This window comes from Melanostigma gelatinosum (genome assembly GCF_949748355.1).
Source record: "Melanostigma gelatinosum genome assembly, chromosome: 7".
In the NCBI taxonomy this organism is placed as follows: domain Eukaryota; kingdom Metazoa; phylum Chordata; class Actinopteri; order Perciformes; family Zoarcidae; genus Melanostigma; species Melanostigma gelatinosum.
Genome location: NC_136640.1, coordinates 14,315,419 through 14,341,238, shown reverse-complemented (window position 1 = coordinate 14,341,238; position 25,820 = coordinate 14,315,419). Strand labels below are relative to the sequence as shown.

Sequence of the window (25,820 nt, the reverse complement as noted above, 5' to 3'; positions counted from 1 at the left end):
TTGTATCCTTGTCTGTGTGCAGCAGAGCACGAAGTTGAGACATTAGTATCATGCCACGCATAATCGCCACCTGAGGAGAAGTGAGTGAGGAGAAGATGGCAGAGCGACTGACCAATGAGGGAGGAAGGAGAAGCAGAGATAGAGAAATGAGGATGAGGAAACACTGGAACAGGTGCATGAAGTCCTCCACCGCATGCACAAACACAGAGCAACATACACTCACAAGCATGCAACATACATTTTATTTGACTCCTCGCAGTATTTACAGTGTGGTACTCTCTCCTTATGAGAAAACAGGATAACCCTTCTCGACCTCAGAACAAACATTTAAACTCCTAGTGGTTCTACTTCTGTGAGCACCTCCAAACACCATCTCTCCTTAGTTCCTCTCTTTATTCATTTTTAAACCGAGCAGACTGAGACAAATTCCTGTGGGTGTGTTATTTAGAAGTACTGCTGCCCACATTGACAATGGCTGGCAAAGTGAGTCCTGTCCCTCGGTGCCAATACATACAAGCCAGGAAGAACACCCCACAGGGGAAATTCCTCATTCTCCACACCTGACACTGAGATATGGTATCGAGCGATATTTAGAATTTGTCAGGGGTTATGTAGATTTGATTATGTCAACTCCGCCTACTCTACTTTTGTGATGAATCTTAAGTCATCATACTACTTTTACAGTGAAAAACCCCAAAATGATGTCACCGTTCAATGCATTATTTTCCTCCAAGAATCTATTGCAAACTCTCTTTTCTGGAGTTTCAGGGATCTCCCAGTCCCCCTGACACCTTGTGACACTAATTAGGAGGCTGTGGGTATGACAAGCCATACAATAAAGCCATACAATGATGAGGAAGGGGTGGGGGGGGGGAGGGAGGAAAAACCCTTACAGGAAGTTAAAAGGGAGGAAAATAGAAAAGAGAAAGAGGAGGAACGAACAGCTGATGTCAGTGTTGCAACAGGAAGTTTTCTGTCGTCAGCCCACGCTTCACTGGCAACTGACAGAGCTGCCAATTCAGGCCTCACAGAAAAGGAGTGACAAGAGAGCTGATGTGCTGCGAAGAGTACTTGAAAATCGGAGGTATACAGAGTACTCCCCCCCCCTTCCTTGTCGTTTAGAGCAACGTACAGTGTTTTGCAATCACCACAGAGGTTTAAAAGACACTCAGTGTCTCTACTAACCTTACTTAACCATTACAATGTGTTTTACATAATATAACCTGTTTTATGGCTCCCAGGTTCCCCACAGCAGCGCTATGATGTCATCCAGTCAAGACATAGAACAGGAGGGCTATTATGTTCTTTGCGGTGAGTTAATGTTCTCATATGTAAAACCTGGTGATGCCGGTAATGAAACAAGAGGAGACGTTGAAAAGGCCCTGAAGTGTGTGTGTGTGTGTGTGTGTGTGTGTGTGTGTGTGTGTGTGTGTGTGTGTGTGTGTGTGTGTGTTTTTGCATTCGCTCGGAAAACAACTCCTGCAAAGAAAACGTACAAACTGCCACCTGCCGAAATGAATGGTAGTGATTCACGTGAACATTGACATGGACGCCATTGGCCAATCGCACACAGATGTTGCAGTTCGGCGTGCACCCCTGTGTGTCACACAGCTGTCGGCTTAATGCGGGATAACAAGTTTCATAGCTTGTGAAAAAATCCACAAAGACTGACTCACGCTACCGCTTGGCAAAATGAAAAGCATGCAGCTGCTTTCGGACTGTTCACTGCATGGAAAAGTAAACGCACACTAGCCATGCTTTATATGCAGAGCAGCGTTAAAGCAGAGATTTTGTTCAAGCTTTACACGCAAATGTTAAGCGTCTGGATGTAGTCACGGCATGCCATCAGTTGCTTGACTGACCGTGAGAGCTGGCGACAGAGGCTGAAAACATGGCAGGGTTACATGTTAGACCCTGCTGAGGCTCGGAAGTCTTTGCTCTGCAACGTGTCCAGTGACTAGCGTAGCGATTAGCTGACGGTTAGTTGACCTGATGGTGGTTTTGAATTTATATGTCCCAGTAGACAGCAGAAGCAATCATATCAGTAACGCTGAGAACGCCTGACACAGCATACACCACCAGCGTGTGTAAAACAAGCCTCTGGAGCTGCCGTGGCTGAAAATGAAAAAGATCCACAGTAGGCCAAACACATGCAGGAGGCACAGGGTTCAAACTAAAGGGGAATGTTCCACACCACCTATAGGACTAAACATAGTAGAACAAGGGGGTCATGGCTATTTCATTTCCTGTCAAAAGGTTTCATCACCTTGTCAGCTGACTTGTCACCTTGTCAGTTTTCACCAGGGCTCCAAAGTAAATCTTTGTTTTTCACAAAAATGTTTTGAACATACCAAAGTGGCAAATGTAAAAAATGAAAGTTCTATTTATCAGCTTTAATGAACGTGTGAACACATCCAAGGAACTTGACTGCGGTATTGACGCTCTCAATGTGCATGCACAGATATAGACATGCAGCTCAAAATAGGGACAACAAAGCTGAACACGGTTAACATAAACATTTGACATAAACATTTAATTACTGTATGTACAGATATACATGATATCTGTACATGTCTGTATAAGAAACATTCCATAAATGTTACTTCATGCCAAAGTCTGACAATTGCTTCCTTCGTTCGAGTTGAGTTTTACTTTGTGTCTGCAGTCGTCAGTAGGAAGAGGACGGGGGACTTCATTTGACAGTGTCTCTCACACAGATGAAACAGCATGAACTCAACTGTTCCCTCACTGAAGTAAAACTGTAAATTGGCCAAAAAAGCCAAAGCTTGCTGGGTATTTCCACAACTAATGATCATGTTTCACTGGACAGTATGTCCATGCACGTCTGAAACAGGAAAACAAGGACTGTTTTGGGGCTTTTACGGACATATTTAAACTAGTTTGCATAAATGGTCCAGGCTGCGACCCCAAGAAAGGGACGAGAGGAAAAGCCGTCAATCTCACCCCTGTCTGGGCATGCCAGTTTGACTGCTGCTCAAACAAACACTGGATGAATAATTGAAAAACCCTCTGACTCGAGCCTGTGAGAACATATTGGAGTTTGAAGTTTGGAAATAAAGGAGACGGAATTGAAAAAGATTGTGTGAGAAGGTTGAAATGATCATGAAGAGAGATAGGAGACCATGGGAGAGAGGACTCTGAAAAGAATGAAAAGTAAGAACTCAAAAGAGCAGAGGAGACGGGCCATGAAGAGAGCACAGATAATGCAGAGAGTTTTAGGACATCGTGCTGCAAGTAAGTCAATAACCTTAACCCTATGCAGTATATAAATGCAGTCCCTCACTTTCATGCCTTCGTCTCACGTGATGCACACTAAAACACTCATAAAGCCACACTCTACACTGGCCTTGATCCAATTAACTCGCTGTCAAATGTGAACCACGTTGATAATTAGTGCAGAGTTGTAGTGATAAAGCTGTAAGTGTGTCACCTTGCAGAACTGGGACACTTTAAGCTACAGGGGCTGACGGGGACATTCACTCACAGCAGGAGACACACATTCACTCACATGTCTTAACATGACAATCTAGCGGTCTAATATAATACCCATGTACGTATGTCAGACATACTGATATTCTGTGTTTATTTTTGGTCTCTCGTTTAGGTTGTCTCTGTGTGTGTGTGTGTGTGTGTGTGTGTGTGTGTGTGTGTGTGTGTGTGTGTGTGTGTGTGTGTAGAGGGAGGGGAGGGAGGAATGGGCACAAGTAAAAACTAGCAGATACAGTCCATCATCTTTTCATTTCTTCATTTCACACACGCGCCTAAACAAGTGATGAGTAAACTGTGACATACTGTTTGGCACAGATCCACCCTCTACTAACTAGTCCATCCCAGCGTTGTCATCTATTTCACTGGTTCTCATTCTGCCTCCTTCATTTCCATTTCACTGGCAACGACTAGGACTTGCTCTCATTGTTCAGACGTTATTTCAGTTCATTTGATCGAACTTCAAGGTTTTTATTGTACATTTCCTTTTGCTACATAACTTCACCAATGTCATTTTCCTCAAACGTAAGGCAGGACACTTGTAGAGCTAAGTCCACAATCTGAGTTTTGGGCTACTACTGCCCTCTGCTGGATTATATTTGTATCACACGATGTATGTCAGGGCTGGTACATGATGTGCGTAGCTGGAATGATTTTGTTATTTATAATTCAGATACAGTTGCCATGGAATTCCCTTTCTGGTGGTTCCCACTTGTATGAGGATTGTAATTGGTATAGTTCTATGGGCTCATTTTAAAGCCCTCTTCCAACTCCACCAACACATACAGGAGTTTTTCAGTAACTGCATTCAAATTTAAATGATATGGCACATGTGTGTTAGTTTAGTGCAGTGCTTCCAAACTTGATATTTGGGATCACTGAATATCAAGAGAGAGAAGGAACAACATATGTTCTGCTACACACATGTTTAAAGCTTTACCTTCTCCTTTAAAAATGTATGAACACTGGTTTAGTGTACTCTGTACTGCATTTTAGTCATAGCTTGTAATTCTTCAGCAAAGCTCACACCCACACATGTACACACCCACACACACACACACACGCATTATGACCCTTTCGTTTTAGGTCAAGCCACCTGCTGTAGTCGCGCAATACATGTTTGAAATAGTGATGTGAAGAAATATGGCACTAGTGTGTGTAATAGGGTTGATGTATTAGCTATAAGTTATTGAAGGTCCTGTGAAGTCGATCAAAGATATGTGAGAGAAACATTCTTTGGTGAGTGGGAGGGAGCGTCTGTTCAGCCCCTGGGCTCTGTATGTTTACTGAGGACTGCTTAACTGTCTCTCTTCATCATTTTCAACTGCCAGGTGGTGCAAATGAGCATTTATCGTTATATTTCACATATAATTCTACAAAAGACGAGAACTCTGACTTGCAAGGCTAAAGTCCACAGGCTAGCCACTTCAAATTGTTTAAACCTGAGAAAGCTCCATAAGCCTCCACTTGATTTGCACAGGCTGCCCACGTAAAGACAACAGTGCGTCATGAGGTCATGTTTGAAATGACAGCAATCTTTTAGCAGCACTCAGACTGATATGTGTGTGGTGTGCACTCTCACTATATACAATGGTAATTAAAAACACTTTATTACATTATTGGATATGAGATGAGATTATTTGTCTGACTCAACCAAAGGCATATTCTCTTCCCTCTCCCAGACAAGACAAGAGGAGGCTAACTTTATTTACATATCACAAAGTCATTTCAAAAAACAAAGAAAATGTCATGTGTGTCAAATATTTCACCAATGTAAGGTATAATAATCACACAATAAAAAGTATTCTTTGAGATCTGTGTCCTTAAATCAACTTACCCTTGAGGCGCGTCGGTAAACTGCCGGTCTGAAGCACACACATCCTGCTGTCTCGCAATGATAGAAGACAGAGCCAGGAGAGCACTGCCTGATGGTCTGAGAATTTTCCGTGGTTGATATTGGACGAACATTTGTTTTGTGTAACGTGGAGGAAGGCCAGTAGAGTTTTATCTTATGTAATGATTCACAGATGATCACATATCCTTTATAAATCATACAAACCAAAAGATATGCTAACCCAAGTCAGTATTCAAAATAAGTCTTGTGCCATCGCCCTGCTGTTGGCCTCCACGAGAACAAATCCCAGCACTACTAAAGCACAGGAATGCTGATAGATTGCTCTTGATCCCAGCATAACCTAACGGACCACTGTCATCCCAGGCTGGGTCTTTTAAGGACATGTTCATTTTATTATACCGGGCTGACCGTCTCTACAGGACAAGGTAAAAACAAAATAATACAAATCTACCGTGACTTTGTCTCACATGTCTCGCACCAGCAGATCATGTGCTTTGCAAAGGCTGACCAACACTGTAAGCTTTGTTGCCAAAATATACTCGAGGCTCCCTATCGGAAGAAACATCATCAACATGTATTATCCAAGCAGGGGAAAGGCTCTTGACATCACAGATAGGAAATGAAAGTCAACATCGTGGTATTGTTTTGTGAACTGCCTATGTGTTCCAAAGCCAAGTGAATGAATTTTAGTTCCACATTATTAACACATATTGAATTGCAAAAAGGAACATTGTACTGCATGTTTTATTCAAAGTCAAAGCCAAAACAATCGCTCTAAGACTCCTTTCTCCCGTGGAGAGAACATTTGCAGATTTCTCAGTCAAGAAGGCGATAGACTCCTACACTGTTGAGAGTTGAGTAACAGTTGGATGAGATTAGTTGAGAAAGCTGCATCCTCAATTGTCATGAGCACATTCAGAGATTAATCTAATAAGCCAGTGAAGGTCTGGAAAAAGATGATGATAAAAAGGTGCACTACATGCACCATTGACTATAGGGGATGTATTTCACATGGTTTGAAGAATGTTCGGCCAATTTCCAGGCTTTCTTAAAAAGTAAAAATGCTGGAACATCTAGTTACTGTGTAATGAGAAAAATATTTTTGTTTTTAGACTCGGGCCTGGCTCCATTTTTTCTGGACATTTGAATATCACTCAGTACGGATCTTTTCGATGCTAAGGAATAATGTCCTGCTCAATTTATTTTCTTAAGTAAAGCATTTGATATCGATCTCGCAATACTTTTTTTTCCTAACTATATCCAAGACTTAAAAGCTTTCATTATATACAAAATGGTTTACTGCTCAGTGCCCCATAGTGTCAGCTGTCACAATGTAAATGTATGAATGCCCATTTATAAAAATCTCATCATGCAACACTTCTCCTTTCTTAGACATAGAAGTTACAGTTTTATGAAAACTGACGGTTGTGACACAAAATGATGAAATCTTTGAATGGCAGATCGTCTTTTTTTAAAGCAAGCTCATCACATTGAACTAAGAAGGAAAAAGTACCTTTGTTTTCAAAGAAGCAGTACATTTGAAAATTGAAAGATGCTGCAACCATCAGTTTCACAACACAGAAAAACAGCAACAAGTTGTTGGTTAACAACTTTGTGACTTGGCTCAGGAGGCCTGCCAGTTGATGTCTCACATTTAATGTGAGACACATTTAATGTGAGACATCAAGTGTGAAAACAAGAGAGGAAATAAATGTGTTTGCATCGACTGAAATGAATAGGGGAACTTTGAAACGCTTGATGCACAAAGTGTTTGTGTGTGAGAGTGGATACCAAATATCAGTTATGTTTGCCATTCACATAACAATCCATTCCATGTAGATACGTTTACACTTTTAATCAGTATCAATACCGGTATTAATAAAATCACAGTGATAATCAACTCTGCCAACCATTGCTTCGGTGGATTTATCCCATAATTGTTCTTGTGTAATGTGAAACTTTAGCTGTCTGTAAGTATTTCTGAGAACTTCTTTTTATGCACTCTACATCTGCATTTTACTAAATGGGACATACTACAACTAAAACATTGAAAAAGGTGTATTTGTTATCGTTGACTTTGGTTTTCGTGGACTGAAGTGACCCCAACTTGCTGAGTTATGAAGTACCTTATACCTTGTGTCCTTTTCAACTAAGTCATCAGCAAGAACCGACTCATTGTTTTAGGTTTATTGTGCAATCTATTCGCTAGTATCAGGGTCTTAATAGGATCAAATAGATCAATAAATGGTTTGGATTTGGAGGGTGTGTAATCAGTATCCTATTACTGTACAACACAGTGTGCATTGTTAGTTTGTATAACAATGCATGTGGAACAGTGTCAGGCTATAGATGCTTACTTTGAGTTCATACACACCCACAAACTCCACCACCATCATTACAACAGCACATAATTTCCCTGTTGTTCTTTGTCTTCCACATTCAGGTTTGAAACACTAACTCTAAATACAAATTGCAATAGAAATCAGAGGAATGAAATGCTCAGTGTTTGTTTTTATTTTATTCTCTCCATTTGAAAAAGCAATGTATGAAGAACTTCATCTGCTGTTGAAAAAGCAGCAGATGAAGTTCATCTGAGGAGAATTACAAAACCTAAAGCTCTATATTACATTTTGGGAAGGTAATTCAGTGTTGAACCAGTTCGGGCATTACAGGGCACTTGATCCTTATACAGGTTTTTAGGTTTGTTTCTGTATTTTAAACTTGTGGTTTATTAAAGAAGGCACTTACTCTAAGCAGTGATGATGTTGTGGTGATAAAATGCATGCGAACAAAAAAGTTATTTGTCGGAGACTCAACATTAATAAAGGAAATAAATCAACCTTGACTGGCTGTGGCTTCGAATCTTTCAGTGTTTGACCTTTTGAAAATGACGTGATTTATTTTCAAGTCTCAGTGTAGAACAGTGTTGCACTAAACTCGAGAGAAAATCTTGTTACATAATGTGCGTATTTGCATGAGCAGTATGAGCTGCTTACCTTCACATTCCTGTGTGAACAGAGTATTTGTGCACCTTCTACACTGTATGTCGATATAATCAAAGCAAAACCACTATGCATTATTAACAGATTCAAAGAATCATCTGCCATAATCCATTTCACGTTACTGTTATTAGCCCTCATGTACGCACATCTGCACACAAGACCAGCAGACAGAAGAATATGACCAGCATGGTGTAGCGCATAAGCATTCCACTCTATCCCTCAGAGGCGTGGAGTTTTGTTTAAGGTGTCCTGACGAATGAGGTTGACCTATTTGAATCATCCTTTTGCACATAATTATTTTTCTTTTTTTCGCACTCATGCATCATCCTCTTTGCTATCATGAGAACAAAAAAAAACATGTTTTTTCCAACCTCTTGGGTAGAACGTGGGTAGGTGTGTTTAGTGGTAGATTTGTGGATTTATGCAGATCAACTGTACACTCCCCCTCAGCTATGAATACCCAACTGATGCAAGATGGACTGCTTTACCTCAGTTGTGCCAAGTGGATTTGGTGTATCTGAGTCAGTCTATCATCCTCTTTACTATCACGATGTGTAGTATCTGTCAACGTCATGTCGGATGACAAGACATTTCTGTTTCTCTTTTTCCTCTATTCTTGTACAGCATGTCTTGCTCTCTTTATACTACATGTGATTGCACACACACACAAACAAGCAGTAGTTAGAGGTCAAGTCAATTTATTGACAGATAACATTGAAATTGAAAATGATGCAAATCAAATTCATCAAGATGAAATTCAAACCAAAAATCCATATTTACAGTTGAGAATGTAGCAGTGCATTCTGTTCCTCTGATAACTTAAGTTATAACTTACTTAGTTAACAAGTTACATACTTTATGTGATACTGTATTATCTTTGTAAAAATGAGAAACTGGAAGAAAAACACGATATATCTGACAGTAAAGCTTAAAGAACAGTGAGCAATTAAATAACATTCATTCAAAGGATTGTTTTTTGGTAACCTTTGCCTCCCCGTTATCATTTCAACAGCCATCCCATGTGCTTAGAAGTCACAGGTTGATGTCAGCCACAGGCAGAAAGGAGAATATGAAGGAGAGACAAGTGAATGGTTTCAAGCTAAATGTTACACAATTCATCATAAAACTGGCACTTGGTCTTATGTGTTCACACCAAACACCAAAACGCACCAAACGCGCGAGTTGAAATTTTTCAACTTCAGCGAAAAAATGGCGTGACGCTGCGGCGCGATAGCCTATCAGCGTAGAGATGTTTCTCCTGTCATCACTGACATCCTGCCGTTGTTGAATCAGGAAATAAATACTATAGCCGTCTGTGTTCACCCAGAGCTCTACGACACCTCATATCAACAGAGACCGGACCAAACTATGTGTATACATGTGTGTGTGCGTGTGTAAACCTTGCGGAGAGAACTAACTCAACATGAATTCAGACTTTTTACAAATCGGCATCATTACGTAGTTATTTCGGAGTCCCTTTTTGTCGGTTTATTGTCGTTAAATCACAACCAATATAGCTATAGTAGCTTATTTGTTTTTAATTTGAAGAACGGGGATCACTAAATAGAATTTTAAAAAAAGAAACCGAACACAATGACAGTTCTACCTGTCACAATAACTGGTATATAAACAATAATCTTCACAGACAGCGTTGTTTTTTCCCCAACCGCAGGCGCAGCGAATCCAATTAATGTGGCAATAGCATCACTCGATTGAGCCGATCAAGCCAACCTACTAGAAATGATTGTTGAATTATTTAATCGATGTAAGGGTAGGCTACAGAATGCAATTCGGACATTATGAGGTTTGCATCTTTGCTGGACCTTTTTCAATTTGAATTAAATACCCCTGATGTAGAAGGTCAAATTGACTAAATGCAAGGCTGTTTCCAGTTTTGTCCATCCGCAGGCTCGAAGGCCCTCTGCTAGCAGGAACATCTCCACAGGCTGAGAGGACATCCAGCTGACCTGACAAGCAAGAACCTAAAGAAGTGCCTCCCTTCACCTGGTTTCTAAAATACCACAAATATTATTGACATCTTTGAATCCTGCATGTCAGATCTCTCCCTCGCGGTTCTGCCGGTTCCGCCTCTTCTCTGGTATTGTGTTCCTGACCTGTCGACTTTGGCAACCCCGTGCTGTCTAATGTGCCATGCAGCTCCGACCTGTGATGCACTCAAACCGCAACAAATTACAATCATCCAACCAGATGCAGATTTCAAAAGAGGAACAGCCGCCATTGCATCCCTCCCATCTGCCTATCAGAGCAGTCAGGTGAAACAATACCATTTCCAGATGTAAATCATCTTGATGTTCCTAGGCCAAATACATTTAAGTCACAGAATAAAATAATCCTAGATAGAAGTATCTTAGAACTAAGGATCTAAATTAAATTAAAACTAATACAAAAGGTGCTTTACAATCTTCGCTGGTGCTTCATAAATTCTGAACTGCTCAACGGTGCATAAGATGTTTTGAGCTAAATTCTAGGTATAAACGTCGAACGACGGATTTAATCAAGAGTCAATGATGTGAGTCACTGATTCTACCTGGTCACATATGATCCTTTTTATTTAGTTGTGGTTCATCATTATTCATTGTACTGTTCATCATATTCTTTGTTCATCCCCTTCACTTTGTGTATTTTATTGTTTATTCATTTTATTTGTTGAATAGTTTAGTATGTAGTCAGTCCAAGAAATATTTAATTTATAAAGAACTTGATAATTTGATTTATGTGTAGGTGAAATAATGGGTCTCCGTATACTTAAGAACTCCGTAGCAACCCTGAAATTAAGATTTATTTGATTAATATAGCATTTTGAATCTTTCCAAAATTGGGGGGCGTCCAAAATTGAATCTTCTGTTAAATTAGTTAAACTAATGGTGGCTTATGGCGTAAGCTGAGTACCATCATTGTTTTAGACTAATGTATGGGATTATAAATCATTTAGTTTTTACTTATTGTTACATATCTTGATATTAATTAATTATTATTTGTACAATCTTCTACCAGCATCAACGCTACACCCTGATGTGCAGCCATTACAAAAATACTTAAAATCATGTATATGGAAATAAACTCGATGTAATTAGATGTGCTGATGAAGATAATATTCACTCTTCAATCTAAATATTGTATCATAGCAACAAGCACCTCCCTGTGTGTATGGGTGACACAACTAAGGCCTTGTTCTTGAAAACAGTGTTTCTGTATTTAAACACATCACTTGCCAATCCATCAGGAGTTAAGGTTTTTGCAAACGCATTTAAACAATCTTAGGTTTCAGTGTCAGCTGCACTCAATGTTACCTTTGGCTTCATCATTTTTTGCTTTTGTGAAAATCCTTTCCTCCTTTTCCAAGACTTACTCTGGATTTTTAAAACCCCAAATGGGATAGCTCCAATTTCTCTTGTGGCACACATTGCTAATTTACAGTGTTGTTACTGATGCAATAGTAAAATAAGATCAGGTAGAAGGTCTTGTAATGGGAAACAAGAATAAACAGCACCACAAAAGGCCAGTTAGCCAGCTAAAAAAAACTATCCACAACATGACAACCTTTGTGATATTCCACAGTTTAATTTCCCCCCGCTGATCTCTCTGGGTAGTGTTGTGTTTGGTGGACAATGAACACAATACTGTACTACAATCAAGTACAATACTTGAGTAATGGTGTCATATGTCTCGTGTTCTACTCACACCACCTTATGTGAACAAATCTGCACTGTTCTTTTCTAAATCCTTCCGACGGGTATCTAATGTGGTCCATGAGTGGAAAAACAGAAGATGTTAATTATTTCTCAGTATATTTAAAGAAAAGTAGCATGACCCAAGAAAAAGACAACTTTAACACCAGATGGGAAAAAATGCACCTAATTAAACACTGGTGCATTGTGTGGAAAAGTTGGAATGAATATTGATAGTCAAGAGGTTTTTTTACAAGTTTTCCTCCAGCCATTTGATATAGTTGTTTGTCATGCGACGTGCGATCAGGAAGTCAGTTGGCCACACAGTGAACATCAACCCTCCATGAAATCCTGTGTCATAGTGTTGATGCGTCACCTCAACACCAGCAGAACGGAGCCGTGTGACATACATGATCCCATCATCTCGGAGAACATCATACTCACATGTCAGGATGTAGGCCTTGGGCAGAGAGCGTAAAGCAGAGTCTGGAACCAGCAGGGGTGATGCCCTTGGGTCGGCAAAAGATTGAGATGGTCCATCCATCCCAACTCCATCTCCTCCGGCTCCTTGCACTACAGCAGGAGCACTATAGTTGTATTTTCTATGATATGTTTCTGGCAGAAAGGCGCTCCAGTTGACAAACTTCAGCAGGCTGGAAGACTTAGGGTTGTTGTGAGTGTTGGCCATCATGGCTCTGAAAAGGGCCTTGTCGCTGGTGAAGTACTCACTCCAGAAACGCACCATGAGGGTGCGGGGCAGAATGGGCATGTCCTGATTCTGCTGATAGGAAGGCGTGTTGAGATCCAGAGCCTGCAGTACGGGGTAGATGAGTGCTTGGGCCTTCAACTGAACCTGCTGCCCAGGCTCTTTTTGTAACTGTGGAGAGAGACGGTGAAACATTTGCATCTATATGAAGAAAATGATATTGATTATTTCTTAATCGAATTAAATTTGTGCTAAAAGTTTTGAGAAATAAAACAGCATCATCTGATTACATGTACTAGTCACACTCACTGTATAGTCACATCTATACAGTGTTCTGTATAGATGTCTCTTCACTGAGAATTGAGAGTTGAGAATTCTTGACTCAGATGTAGTACGAGAACTGGATTGGTCCAATGGAGCTGGCCTCTAAAACATAACTTGGTCAACCAGTCCATACTGTACGCCAAAAAAATCATTGTAAGCTAAATAAAAAGTAAAACAAAAGAATATGAGTAGGAATGTGCTGCAATAAAACTAAATGTGTTAATATGAGAGTAATTGAACCTGTTTTTATGGAATACTGCCCCTCCACTACCACATTAAAATGGGATCTAATCTATCCATGCACTAGTAGTCAAATGCATCATGCTCGGCTGTACCAGAAGCTGCAGGAAAGTAAGCACTGTGTCGACAAGCAGTTTTGCGTCTATCTCCTCTAGCTGTCTTTATGGGAAATATGACAAAGGCCTAATTTGTGAGGGGACAGCGATGTCCAAAGAGGGTGAAGCCAGGCAGCAACCTCCAGGTCTAGAAAGTGAAGCCAAGGCTAAAGTGCCCTAAATTTGCATTATTTCAAATGGCCATTAGGGTGCAACTCCTTTGTTTGCAAAAATAAATACGAAGTTGCATAGAAGTCTATGAGAAAATGACCCCTACTCCTCACTTGAATTATTACCTCACTAAACATTGTAAATAGTTGTAAACTGTTGGCTGGTATGAAATGCTTTTCTATAAGTTCCAATGACACCCAGCTGGTCTTGTCATTTACCCCCGGTGACGCTCAAGTGGAGGCACGCATCGCTGCGTGCTTGGCTGACATCTCGAAGTGGATGACGACACACCACCTCAAGCTCAACCTGGACAAAACCGAGCTACTGTTCCTCCCGGGGAAGGGTTGCCACACCGAGACATGTCCATCACCATTGACAATACCGTCGTGACTCCAACTCGGACTGCGAGAAACCTGGGTGTGACCCTGGATGACCAACTATTGTTCTCAGCAAACATTGCATCGGTTACACGCTCCTGCAGATTCCTGCTCGACAACATAAGGAGGATTCACCCCTTCCTCACTGATGAGACGGCGCAGGTGCTCATCCAGGCTCTTGTCATCTCCCGCCTGGACTACTGCAACTCACTACTTGCCGGAGCCCCGGCGTCGGCCATCAGACCTCTGGAGCTTGTCCAGAAACCTGCAGCTCGCCTGGTGTTCAATCACCCCAAGTTCTCCCACATAACTTGTCTTCTCCGTTCTCTACACTGGCTCCCTGTAAGAGCTTGCATCCAGTTTAAGACTCTGGTGCTAGCCTACAGGGCAGTGAAACAGCTCCTTCCTATCTCCAGGCCATGGTCAAGCCTTACACCCCCGCCCGACCTCTTCGCTCTGCTGCCTCGGGGCGATTGGTTGCCCCATCGCTCAGAGGTCCCTACGGCCGATCGACCCCGTCGCGGCTGTTTTCTGTCCTGGCCCCACAGTGGTGGAATGAACTCCCCACTGACGTCAGGACAGCGGAGTCGCTGCCCATCTTTCGGCGCAGGCTGAAAACTCACCTCTTCAAGAAGGCCTACCCTTAGCCTTCCACTTAGCACTTACTTAGCATCTATTGTATTCATATTAGTTTGTGGAACTTATTGCATTCGTTTGTTTCTGCACTGTACGTTGGCTCTGGTTTATGCTCTTAGATGCTTGTTTGAAGAAAGGAGATGCACTTATGACTTCTGGTGACTAGTTCTCTCGAAAACCGATGTTGAATACACTTATTGTAGGTCGCTTTGGATAAAAGCGTCTGCTAAATGACTGTAATGTAATGTAAGTTGATTCCAACCCCCTACAGCGTTAAAGCTGTGTCAACTGGACTGTATATAACAAGGCCCATCGTTAGTTTCAAGTCTTCTTCAATACAGATTGATGTTCATTTAAAAAGGCAAACTCAAGGCTTCAAAAACGGCAGTCAACAAACCAATGGGTGACGTCAGGGTGAACTGCATATCCACTTCTCATCATGGGATCACCCGAATAACAGTGTGAACCAGTGAGTGCACTGGGCTTTTGCCTAGAAGCAAACAGATCCCTATCTACCAGCCAGATGTCTGACTCATGAATACAATGCTGTTGTCAAAGGTCTACTGATCGGGTGCCCAGGGACATGATGTCTGCTCCAGACTCTTGTAGGCCTAGAAAGTGAAGCACTAAACGGGATAAGCTACTCTCCATGGTGCAACACCGTAAGTTCTCCATAGGACATCGTGCACCTGTTGGCTGGTTTGAAATGGTTTTCTTTAATTAAGTTGATTCCAACCCCCTACAGCGTTAAAGCTGTGTCAACTGGACTGTATGTAACAATGCCCATCGCCCGGAATGAGCAATCAGATTGAGGTTGTCTAGGTAGAATAAAACTAGAATTATGCTTCTGTGGACATACACGCAAACATCTTTACGAAGCTTTTTGATCAGACATCCTGTTGGGAATTTATCTTTTTCTTTCAGAGTTTGGGCGTACATTTCACCATAGTACTGCCACAAGTGATCTTGTCACTGTCCCATCCATATACGGTAATACATTGAAATTCTTTCACGATATAGTGGTTTGGTTACACTGTTACTGCGGTGAAATTGTTTTTTTCCCTTATAATTTTGTCTACGTGTTTTTTTACATTTTGGTTTCCCAAACGTGACACTGCTTCCTAGTGGACGCAAATGCTTTACCCCCAGTTCTTACACGGATGAAAGATACATATACACACACCAATGTGCAGCTTTAGACCCTCATTCCCCAGCGATGCAATAGTTCTAGAGTTGCATGCACACATATTGAATACATGAGTACCTTTAGTGTTCTAAAGCCAGTCCTTGAAAAGTAAAACAAAGGGGAAATGTATTTGGGAACATGAACATAGACATGGTGACCAACCAATTTTACAGCTTTGACCAATTTTTGGGGTTTATCAGCCTCTAATGCATGCAAAATGGTATGGGCAGTGCAGGTGTTCAACCAGCATAGGTATAGGATGGCTCTCACATTTCTGAGGTTCAAGGAGATACCTTTCTCCCTGTTCCTTGCCTCTTGAACCATGTCACTCCCGTGCCCATATAATTATCTGTGGTAGCTGAGGGACAGGAAGCAGAGGACTTCAACCTGACCATAGATGTCATTGGTCTTCCTTGCCAGCAGCAATAGGCTCCTGTTACAGGGCACAATAATGATCACACGTGGGCACATGAAGAAAACTCATGCAGAGTCCTTTAAAGCCATTACTGCCACTTTAGGGTAATGTCACAGCTGTTAGAGAAATATATTGTAAGAGTTGGGAGAGCGCCGTCTTTATAGTGCCGACTCCTCTGGTGCTGATTTGGCTTATCCTGGCTTAGTGCATACATGCAGTGTGCATGAATGCAAAGTCATTGCGATACAAGTACTGCTTTCAGCTCAACTTTATTGTCACTATACTTGCATACAACAAAGCACAGTAATAATCCAAGTTGTACTGTGTGAAACTGTACTAAAGCTAGAGGATAGTTTTAGAGAATTCACAACAACCTAAATCACTGTGACAAAAGTAAATTTCAAAGAGATTAACTTAAGAGAGCTAAACTCCTCGCCTTGTTTGTTGACTTATTCTTTGCACATTCATTGTATCTGCTCAGGTGCCCACAACATGTACAGTTCATTTTCCTTCATGTGCCACCATTGTATGAGATGAAATCCCAGCCCTCCTGAATCTGTATCCCGATAATTCTTTACTAGGTTTTTATTTTTTTTCTCCGACTGTAATTTAAAATGGCCACTTCCCGAAAGTAATTGATGTGATTAAGAGTTGCCTGAATGTAAATGTTGTGGCATTCATACAGTACAAATACTTTTGAAAGTGTACTACTTTCAAAAAGATAAATCATCTTAAAATGAATGTACTTACCTGCTGAACAGTTGAAAGAAAGACATACATGATAGGCTATGAAATAGTTGGTCACTACTGGTCACATCCCAGCAAAGAGCCCATGTTCTTTTCTTCAGGGTAATACAATACTATTTATGATAAACTGTCTCATTAACATTGCCTCATGACACCTCTTCATACAGTTCTTTGTGGTTCCACATGTGAACCAGCAATATAGAGCTGCCACTCGAGAGAAACACAGATTCAGTACCTGCTGAGAGACAGCAGCTGCCAGGTTCCCTCCAGCACTATCCCCAGACACAGCAATGCGTCCTGGGTCCACAGAGTACTTGGCCAGCACCCCCTTCTGGAGGAAGTGTTTGACCACACGGTATACGTCCTCGTATGGGACAGGGAAGTGGTGAGCAGGGGCAAGTCTGTACCTGGAAAAGCAGAAAGGTGCAGATTAAAGCAGAAGCATACATAAACATGAGCTTTGAAGGCCATGTGCACAGACAACATTTTGAGCCATGGAAAATAAACTTTGAGACATTTTTAAGGGGATCAGTTTGTTACCACATTCACAAGCAGTTGTTTTCAAGATCTGCTTTCTCATTTCAAGTCCATACAAAATAATTCAGAACAGATTTTGTTTTTCATTTGAAAACAATTCAAGTGTTGCAACAACTGCAAACTGCATTTACGTTCATGAAATGAGGTAGATTACGTAAAGCTGTATGTTCTGAGTTGTTTTGTGTTTAAATCTAAAAGGCAAATGTGATGCATGGCTAACTTTGGGATTGTGAAATGCTGGAATCACTCATCCAACAATCAACAAATTACAGACAGGAATTTGGATGAAGAAGAAAAGGCAAAACCCCAACATACCAATACACCGATTCAACCGACTGAGAGAAAGAATTTGGGGAACAGAATGAACTATGACTAATGGAAATGAAACAGCAGTTTGTGCACTATATTACAGTAGCTGCATATGACTGGCCATAAAATATGAAACACTTACTCTACAGACAGAACCACTGCATCCAGCTCGGTGACCAATTTCCTGGCCAGGAGATCATATGGACTCATCCCTGCATAAACAGATACCATTTATCAGAACAGAGATTTTAAAGCAACACAAACCATCATAGTCATTGACATCCATTCATTCCTGAAACCACACATCATCTTACATGAAGGTTGCAGTAACAGTGATGAATCTGCTTCATGGCAAGATCCGTGTCACTGTAATTGTTACAGCCGTTCAACAGATTGCAACAACAGCATGAGATGTGTCGAACGGCATGCACACTCGTGTATTTACTTTCTGAATTAGCAAGGGTAACCACCCTCTGAGGTTCCCACCGCTCCAGCAGACGGTGTATTATTTCCTCAGGAAACTTGGAAAGCTCTGTGCCTTGTGTAGTTTGTTCATAATTTACAATCATAGTAGCTGTCACAGGGAGTCTATGTAAGTCTGTAATGTGTCACATCAACTTCAGAATACGTCCTCAATAAAATAGAATTACTGTGCGATGAACACAAGAATATGTATTACCCATTCACCCATCCATCCATCTGTCAATCCCTGCAGTCATAATTATGTGTGACGAAGGAGCAGAGAGGCCAGCCTATCAACTTACGGGAACTACCCAGACACCATCCTCCACCGTGCAGGTATATGACAGCTCTCCGGAGCTCAGCGTCACCGTCTCTCCGCTTTGGCTGGTACAGCACCACCTCCACGCCATCAAATGTCTCCTCCTTCACCTTGACATGTTCGTCAGACACAGGCACTACCTTTTCAGCCAGAGTGATGAAGTACATAACCCCCATGTAGTCCTTCAGCCCCAGTAATTCACTGAGGTCTGCCTGGAAAGTGAAGCGTGAGATATAGAGACAGACACATTACAGAACTGATCATTGTTCATCAAACCCGAGCCATTCGTGTTACGTCTGATACTTAGAGTGAAGCTATTTGCAGGGAATTTATCCTAAGCAAACAATCACCTTGACGAAAGCTCATAATATTCAAAGCATTAAAGGTAAAGATGCTGAGCTATGTGGCCATAGATGGAGACTATAGTCATGTGAATGTTGCTTGGTAAAATGCCAAAAGCCCCCTGCAGTTATTTGTTTTGAAAAGTCAAAACTACATAATGAGTTTTAAAAGCAGGACTCATACTCCATTACGTCTGATGAGGCACTTAGTCAGTGGCTGGCATGAGGCGAATCAGCTGATGCTCTTCTGCTGTTACAGCACACTCAAAGAGTCCTCAACTGCAAGCTCCACATTCAGTGAAGCACAAACATCAGGCGAGAGAAGCATTCTCTCTCTCGCTTTGTCACAGGTCATTTGTAGTGAAAATAAATAATAAAGTTCTCATGAAATCCTGAAATGTAAAAGATGTATTTATATAAATAAAACAAGTTTCACCCTCTAAATGCCAGTTTGTGATCAATGCCACTGTTGTGTTTCACGAAAAACAACGACAACGCAAAATTGTGATTACTTTCTGTAACTGCCAACTGCCTTTTCACAGTCTGGGCTATGCAAATGATTAGCAACATTGATTTTGATGCATTGCATCAAACACTGCAGTGCTCCATAATACAGCAGCAATAACCCTTGTGGAAATCAGGAAAATATGCATTTGCTCCACAGGGCAAACAAGAGAAAATGACTCATTCTGTTAGAAAATAGTAAAAATCACACTATTTTGAAGCCAGGGCTGTAGATAGTAGCATGCATGATGTTGTGCTTGTATGGCCGTGGGATCAGAACATTGTGATTATAATGGGTTTACATGGGGACATTCTGTACTTTGGCCAAACTTTTTTATGATGGATTTATTATAGGAATTTAGCCACTGCTCATGTTTACAGTAGTGTTACACCCATGCAATACTACTTAATTATGTCGTATTCTAAGCGTATAGAGTCATATGGGCTACAGTAAACCACAGGCATCTAACGGTCATAAACAGAGGCGTTTACTTAGTAGGGTCTATTATTAGAACAGGTGTGCAGGACTATACAACACATGGATTAGCATCTGACATAATCTGGTGTAATAAGCATTTATATCCACATCAGCAAAATACAATAAACGTTTAACCTGTCACCTTGCTTACAGAGAGAACACACAAAACCAAGACAATTAGCTTTTGAAATAAGAAAAAAAGGTGCATTCACCCACAGTACAATATATTCTAAGGGGATTTATGTCCAAAGTAATTATCACAAGGCTACCAGCACATAATGTAAAGATAGCCTGCAAGAATACAGGTTTTTTTTTCCTTACCAGGTGGCTGAGACTTCTGAAGAAAGAGTTGGTCAGCATGAGTTTCCATCTCTCCTCTATCTCCTCAGGAATGGGCTCATAAATATAATAAGCGGTAAAAGAGCAGAGAGCGACGATTAAAATGATGCTTCCAAACCTCATTTTACAACGTGCGTCCCCAGCAACTGACTGCAGGGTGCAAACACAAACAGGCGGTCAGCTGCGCGTGTTAGTCACTCCGGTGCGCGACAAAGCTTAATTACGCTCGGATTTAATTTTGGATCTTGACCAGCTAAATATGACAGCACGTGTTTTGTGTCATTTGATGGATATCGGCGTGCATGTTCGGGGCTTTTCTTCGCTGCTCGTGCTCGTTCCGTAATGCACGCCCGTCTCGTGGAGCTGGAGAATTAAATTAAGTGTCAGTGATATGGAGACAGGAGCGCGCCCCCGGTGTACGCACGAGGCAGAACCATCCCACCTTGCACCGCAAATTCCTCAGGTGCCTCCAATTACCATTTAGGTAGCCTGCAGCTCACACGCGACGCGCTGCGAAACTTTAAAACGACCAAGATGCAACTTAATTGTCACAGTTTGCAAAGCAACAGTTGCTTATGAATCCAAACTTTGCTTCACATCCCGATGTTAAATTAATTTTATTATTTATTTAAACGGTGATTTTCTTAAAGGGATGACTCCACATTAATGCAGATGACGCAAGAGTGTCAGCTGTGCGCTCCACGAGATCGTCTTGTGCTGATCCGCCTGTGGTTCTCGGATATAAACTGTGTACTATAGGCTGTGGCTGAATCCAAGTCTCCTTAACGAGAGAACCCTATCACGCAGGAGAAAGCAGTGGCTGTGGTGCAGACAGCTAAACAGCTATGGTTGCAAGGCAGCCTAAGCTAATTCTATTATCGGTGACAGAGCCAGATGAGATGTATCGTTTCCTGGAAGGACTGATCTGTCAAAGCAATATGACTCTCATGAACTCACTTTTTGAAAGGACCCTGCAGGAGGAACTGATTTAAGGCTGCAGGAGTTTGACAAAGAAGTTGTAAGTTCAGGGGAGTTTTTTTCCCTCTAAGTAGCCTACAGGATTTCATTCTCATTTTTTTTGCGACACATATCTTCATGCAAGAAGTACAACATTCATCACGACACAACATTTGTGTGGGAAACCGGGAGACAGGTCCAAGCAAGTCTAGTATTATTTGTAGAATTTATTCTCACATGGGTGGCTTAGACCACATCCATACCAGCTTACTAAAAATATAAGCTTGTTAGAACAACTGTAGGCTATACACATGGAGTGCTTTCATCGATGGCATCAATGTATTCGCAGAGATTAACTCTGACGCACACCACGAAACATTCCCTCAGAGTTTACTGTCAAATCGAATAAAGAACAATTATAAGTTAATTCTCTTGAGGCAGGGGTGTTAAAGTCTCAAAAGTAAACAGGCACTCGTGTTTTTAGATGAAGAAATAATGCAGAGATCAAAAGCCTTGGTCATGGCAAGGGTTCTGTTCGTGCTACTTTCTCCAGTTCAAAAGTGAGTTTGTTCAACAGTGCACATTTGTCAGCAGGGAACTTTCTCAGAAACCGAAACCACATGCGTCCATGTGACTTTGTGTTAACCTCTGTGTTATTTCCAACTGTCTCTCTGTCCAGCTGGAGTTTGTAATTGGCTGGTGTTTGGGCAGGCAAGTGTCTCCTCCCATCAGCTATCAAACTCTAATGCAATCTGCAGGATCCAGGGTGTGACGGAGGCTCGGTGAATGCCTCTGAGGGACAGACCACTGCTGAGCAGTAGAATACTAAATATCTTCTCTGAATACAAAATGACACTTCAGACACTCCGGGATTCCCATTGGAATTCCATCCCTCCTTTTCGCCTCCAACCACCGGACTCCACTCAGCTTCTAAGGGAGACCACCTCAGTTGGTTGGTAAATCTTTCATGGAGCTCGCTTCACTACTTGCGTCCTCTCAGTGGGGAGCACGGGTGTCAGAGGGAAGATGGTGTCTTCATCGAGGTAGAGCCATGCTGTGCAGTGCTAGCACCCAGCTGCGTGTGGGGGTAGCTCAAGCAGATGTAAAAATATCTGAAAATTCAAACACAGAGTTTAAGTACTGTGTGAATGTGTCACAGTGGGAGTGCTTGGCCACAGTGAAATCCTTTGTGCGTGAACATTCTTGAGTTCAACACATCTAGGGAGGCACCAGAAATTATTATAATTAAGGATCTTAAGCCAGACCTGCACTGCCAGTGATGCGTATGAGTGCAATCCTTTGAATTCAGAGAACTTTGCTGAGGCAAAGTAGATTGGCTGCGTGACAAGAGGCGTTTGAAGGCCTTTGATTCCAGGCTGAGATGAGTAGAAGAAACATTTTTTGATACAATAATCAAGAAACAGGTTTGAGCTAACTTCCACCAACTGATATGAAACTTGAGTAAATAAATACATTTTATTTATTTTGGCAATATGACAAATCAGCTTCAAGGGGCTTTACCATCTGCACAGCTGCGCCCTCTGTCCTTTGACCCTCGCTTCTGACTCTCCAAAGACGTTATTAGAAGTTATTTCTTTCAAATAAGTAAATGCAGCAATGGCAAACAAAAAAGATATATCATCTCAATAGAATCATACAATTTCTAGGAATATAAATCCCAAAAAGAATCAAAACCTCAGTCTACATCTTATTTTTCCAGACAGCCAATGGAATGGATGACAAGTATGTATAGAGTCAGTATGTTGCATTTCAGATTTTACCTTGTCATCCCCAACGAGCAGCAAGCATAGATTATTTATCCTAACGACAATAGGGAGATGAAATGGAAAATGTTTCTTTTCCATGTCATGAGTGATCTATTCGTGTATCTGTTTACACCAGTCCTGTGTGGCTGAACTGGGAAAACCAACCGGCTTTCATTTCATGCTGCAGGCAAGAAACAGGGCCACAACCTGTCCATTTGTAATTATGAGCCTGGCAGGTGGCCTTGTGTTGTTGGTCCATCTTCTTGTCACTTGTCCAACCAAAATACCGTGCAATGGTGCATCTCAACTTACTCACTGCTCCCATGCCTGTGCTTGTTTTTTCAATAGTTTAGTTCTTCTGTCATGGTAACTTTGTGTGCGTTAGTATGGCCACTCATTTGTGCCACAGAGTAAACAATTGACAACTAAACTAACTGAGATATTAATATATCATATTGAGATAAATAATGATTGAAGTCGTCAAGACAATTGCTCATTGATGTATAACCAGATGAAAGAATGGTTAGAGCTTGAAACAGCTGGCATCGTCAGTCATGGAAATCACAATTTGTACCAAGTCTAGAGGTAATATGATTGTTAAGAGGGTTTATAATTGCAGGAGCTCACATACAGTGATTACGCAATTCAGCAAATTACCACTAAACTGTTTTTTTCTCAATCAGTAACTATACTGACCATACTGAAGTGTTTCTTTGTTGGAGACTAAGCTCCACCACGGCAAACAATGACATTGCATTATGTTGTATTGTATTATATTATGTCAGTGTGGTGTCAGCCCCAGCATAAAGACTCTGAGATGTATTGGTGTGAATGACAGAAACTTGTTTTTCCCAGGAGCATCATGCTACATATAGTTTCATTACTGTATGAACACAAGTCAAAGATGGGCGATCGATAGCCAAAAAAGATAAATGCAATATTAAATCAGCAATCAATCTTTTAGGTGCAGGATCTAAGTTAATAAGAGAGAGTTATGGACTGCACATTCTGTCAAGGCAGAGAGGATCCAAGTTATTGCTGTTTCACATTAGAGAGAGGGAGAGTCAAATGTTGTAGCTTCAATGCCAAATTAAACTGCATTTAAACGTGTGGCTCAGATACAGCTTGCCGTTTCCCTCTCTCCCTTTGACTTGAAACTCCCTTTGAAGCCATTCAGGGACAATATTGTCTGGAAGATCCTAGACCAGCCTTGTACTTTCTGTACTGTGCACATGCAAACTTTAGTTTTCATCACGTTTCTTCACCAGATCTTCTCGTGACTAGTAACCAAAGCAGCAGTAAAGATGTTTCGGTTTATTATTTCCACACTGTGCGTCATGATCATGGGACTGGATGTAAGAAAACTCAGTGGATAAGCTCTTTATCGGTCGTTGCCGATGCAATACTTTAGTCATAAGGAATGTTGGCCCCTCATTCCACTAGAATTTGTTCTATGTTATTACCAGACACAAGGATGCCAGAAACCATTCGGATTTGGTTGAACATTGACAAGACAACTCATTCACATTTAAACGTTAAAAACTTTCGTAACCATTCAATGGTTTGGTGATGTTGACATCATTTTAGACATATTCAAACGAGAGGCTGCTGCTCTGTGAGGCTGTAATTAGCAGTGCTTTAAGTAAAAGCTGACGTCGGCATTCCAACATGTTGGCGGTGGATATTTGAACCAAATTACATGATGATTTACCCAATAGTTGCAGAGACATTTAACTCAAAACCATATATTTCAACCTCATGCTGGCACTAGAGGAAAAGTCAGCGGATCACCAAAGTCAGAAGCCTTAATTCAGTCTGGAAGTGGTGGACCGACCAACAACGTCGACAAAGCTACTGGCGACAGCGCCATTTGTCTTTTAGTAATGGCGAGAGCTTTATGGATAATTATGTGTTATTGTGCCTTTATCCCACGTAAATCTTTGTTCACCTCCATAAAATGTCATAAAATGCTGCAATTGTGCAACAAGACTCACGCACACTGCCCTCTTCATTTGCATTCAGAGATATGAAATTACTTTCAATTGAAATTCAGGCAACAAGATACTGACAACCAAGACAAGTGTTTCCACTTTTGGCCACTCCAGAGATTTGGTTAAAAAAGTAAGTTTTAGCTCCTCAGCTCTGAAACAGTTTTTACATTTAGCTTTTGTTCTGAAACTACACCGTGAGACTTAATCACGTTACTTTGTCATATCCTTTAAATAGTTTGACCCAGGATGGAAGTGGAGTGGCAAAAGTACGCAGTAGAAATGTTTCTTCAGCAAATAAATACATATTATCAGCAAAAAGCCCAAAGTATCAAAAGTAAGAATTCCTCCTTGTTATATTATTATGAAATATTATATTTCATCACTAATGAACACATGTAAGAGCATTTTACTGTTGTAGTTCATGAACCAGTTTTAGACACCTTATACTGGGTGAGTAGTGTAGTACTGCATTACATCACATAAGCATATCATATGTTTATCTTTTTATGGCAAAAGAAAGGAACTATAAGTGTCAAATAAATGTAGGGGAGTAAAGAGCAGTATTTCCTTTTGAAATGTTGTGGAGGTATAAGTAGCATTCAATGGAAATACTCAAGCACAAATACCTCAAAACTGTACAATACTTGAGTAAACGTATTAAATTCCATTCCACCACTAATTGTACCTCAATATGTTATATTTTAACTCTATTCTGTGTCAGAAATGTGTATGTTCATTGTTTTAATGTTTAGAAATGAATCGACCCTCTGTCACTATCAGCCCTCTGCCTCCGCTTGCATGAACGAAAGAAAAAAGAACAACGCAATTCCAGAGTCCAGGAGTCCATTGATTGAGGCTATCATCATG

At 41.1% G+C, this 25,820-nt stretch overlaps 2 protein-coding genes across 2 annotated transcripts in view; both read right to left on the bottom strand.

Moving 5' to 3' along the window:
- The window catches only part of LOC306779866 (muscleblind-like protein 1), a 73,588-nt gene extending 71,639 nt beyond the window's left edge, over window positions 1-1,949 (bottom strand). Inside the window, exon 1 of the mRNA XM_079271926.1 lies at window positions 1,863-1,949. The gene's annotated coding sequence lies outside the window, so the exon portion shown is untranslated. The remainder of the gene's footprint in view (window positions 1-1,862) is intronic.
- A 7,105-nt stretch (window positions 1,950-9,054) lies between these two features.
- On the bottom strand, window positions 9,055-20,609 carry aadac (arylacetamide deacetylase). The gene is made up of 5 exons (XM_079272566.1): window positions 20,222-20,609; window positions 18,561-18,789; window positions 17,939-18,008; window positions 17,186-17,357; window positions 9,055-12,930 (listed from the first exon to the last, which is right to left on the bottom strand). The coding sequence occupies exons 1-5, from the start codon at window positions 20,360-20,362 to the stop codon at window positions 12,304-12,306; spliced, it is 1,239 nt and encodes a 412-aa protein (XP_079128692.1). The 5' UTR covers window positions 20,363-20,609; the 3' UTR covers window positions 9,055-12,303.
- Window positions 20,610-25,820: the final 5,211 nt, after the last annotated feature.

What these genes read in the sequence shown, in the direction of transcription:
- aadac (XM_079272566.1), bottom strand. Translation starts at nt 20,362, where the DNA reads ATGAGGTTTGGAAGCATCATTTTAATCGTCGCTCTCTGCTCTTTTACC. An exon ending in ATGGTGTCTGGGTAGTTCCC is followed by an intron (nt 18,009 to 18,560) that starts GTAAGTTGATAG and finishes CTGTTTATGCAG; the next exon opens with GGATGAGTCCATATGATCTC. An exon ending in CAGCTGCTGTCTCTCAGCAG is followed by an intron (nt 12,931 to 17,185) that starts GTACTGAATCTG and finishes CTCTCTCCACAG; the next exon opens with TTACAAAAAGAGCCTGGGCA.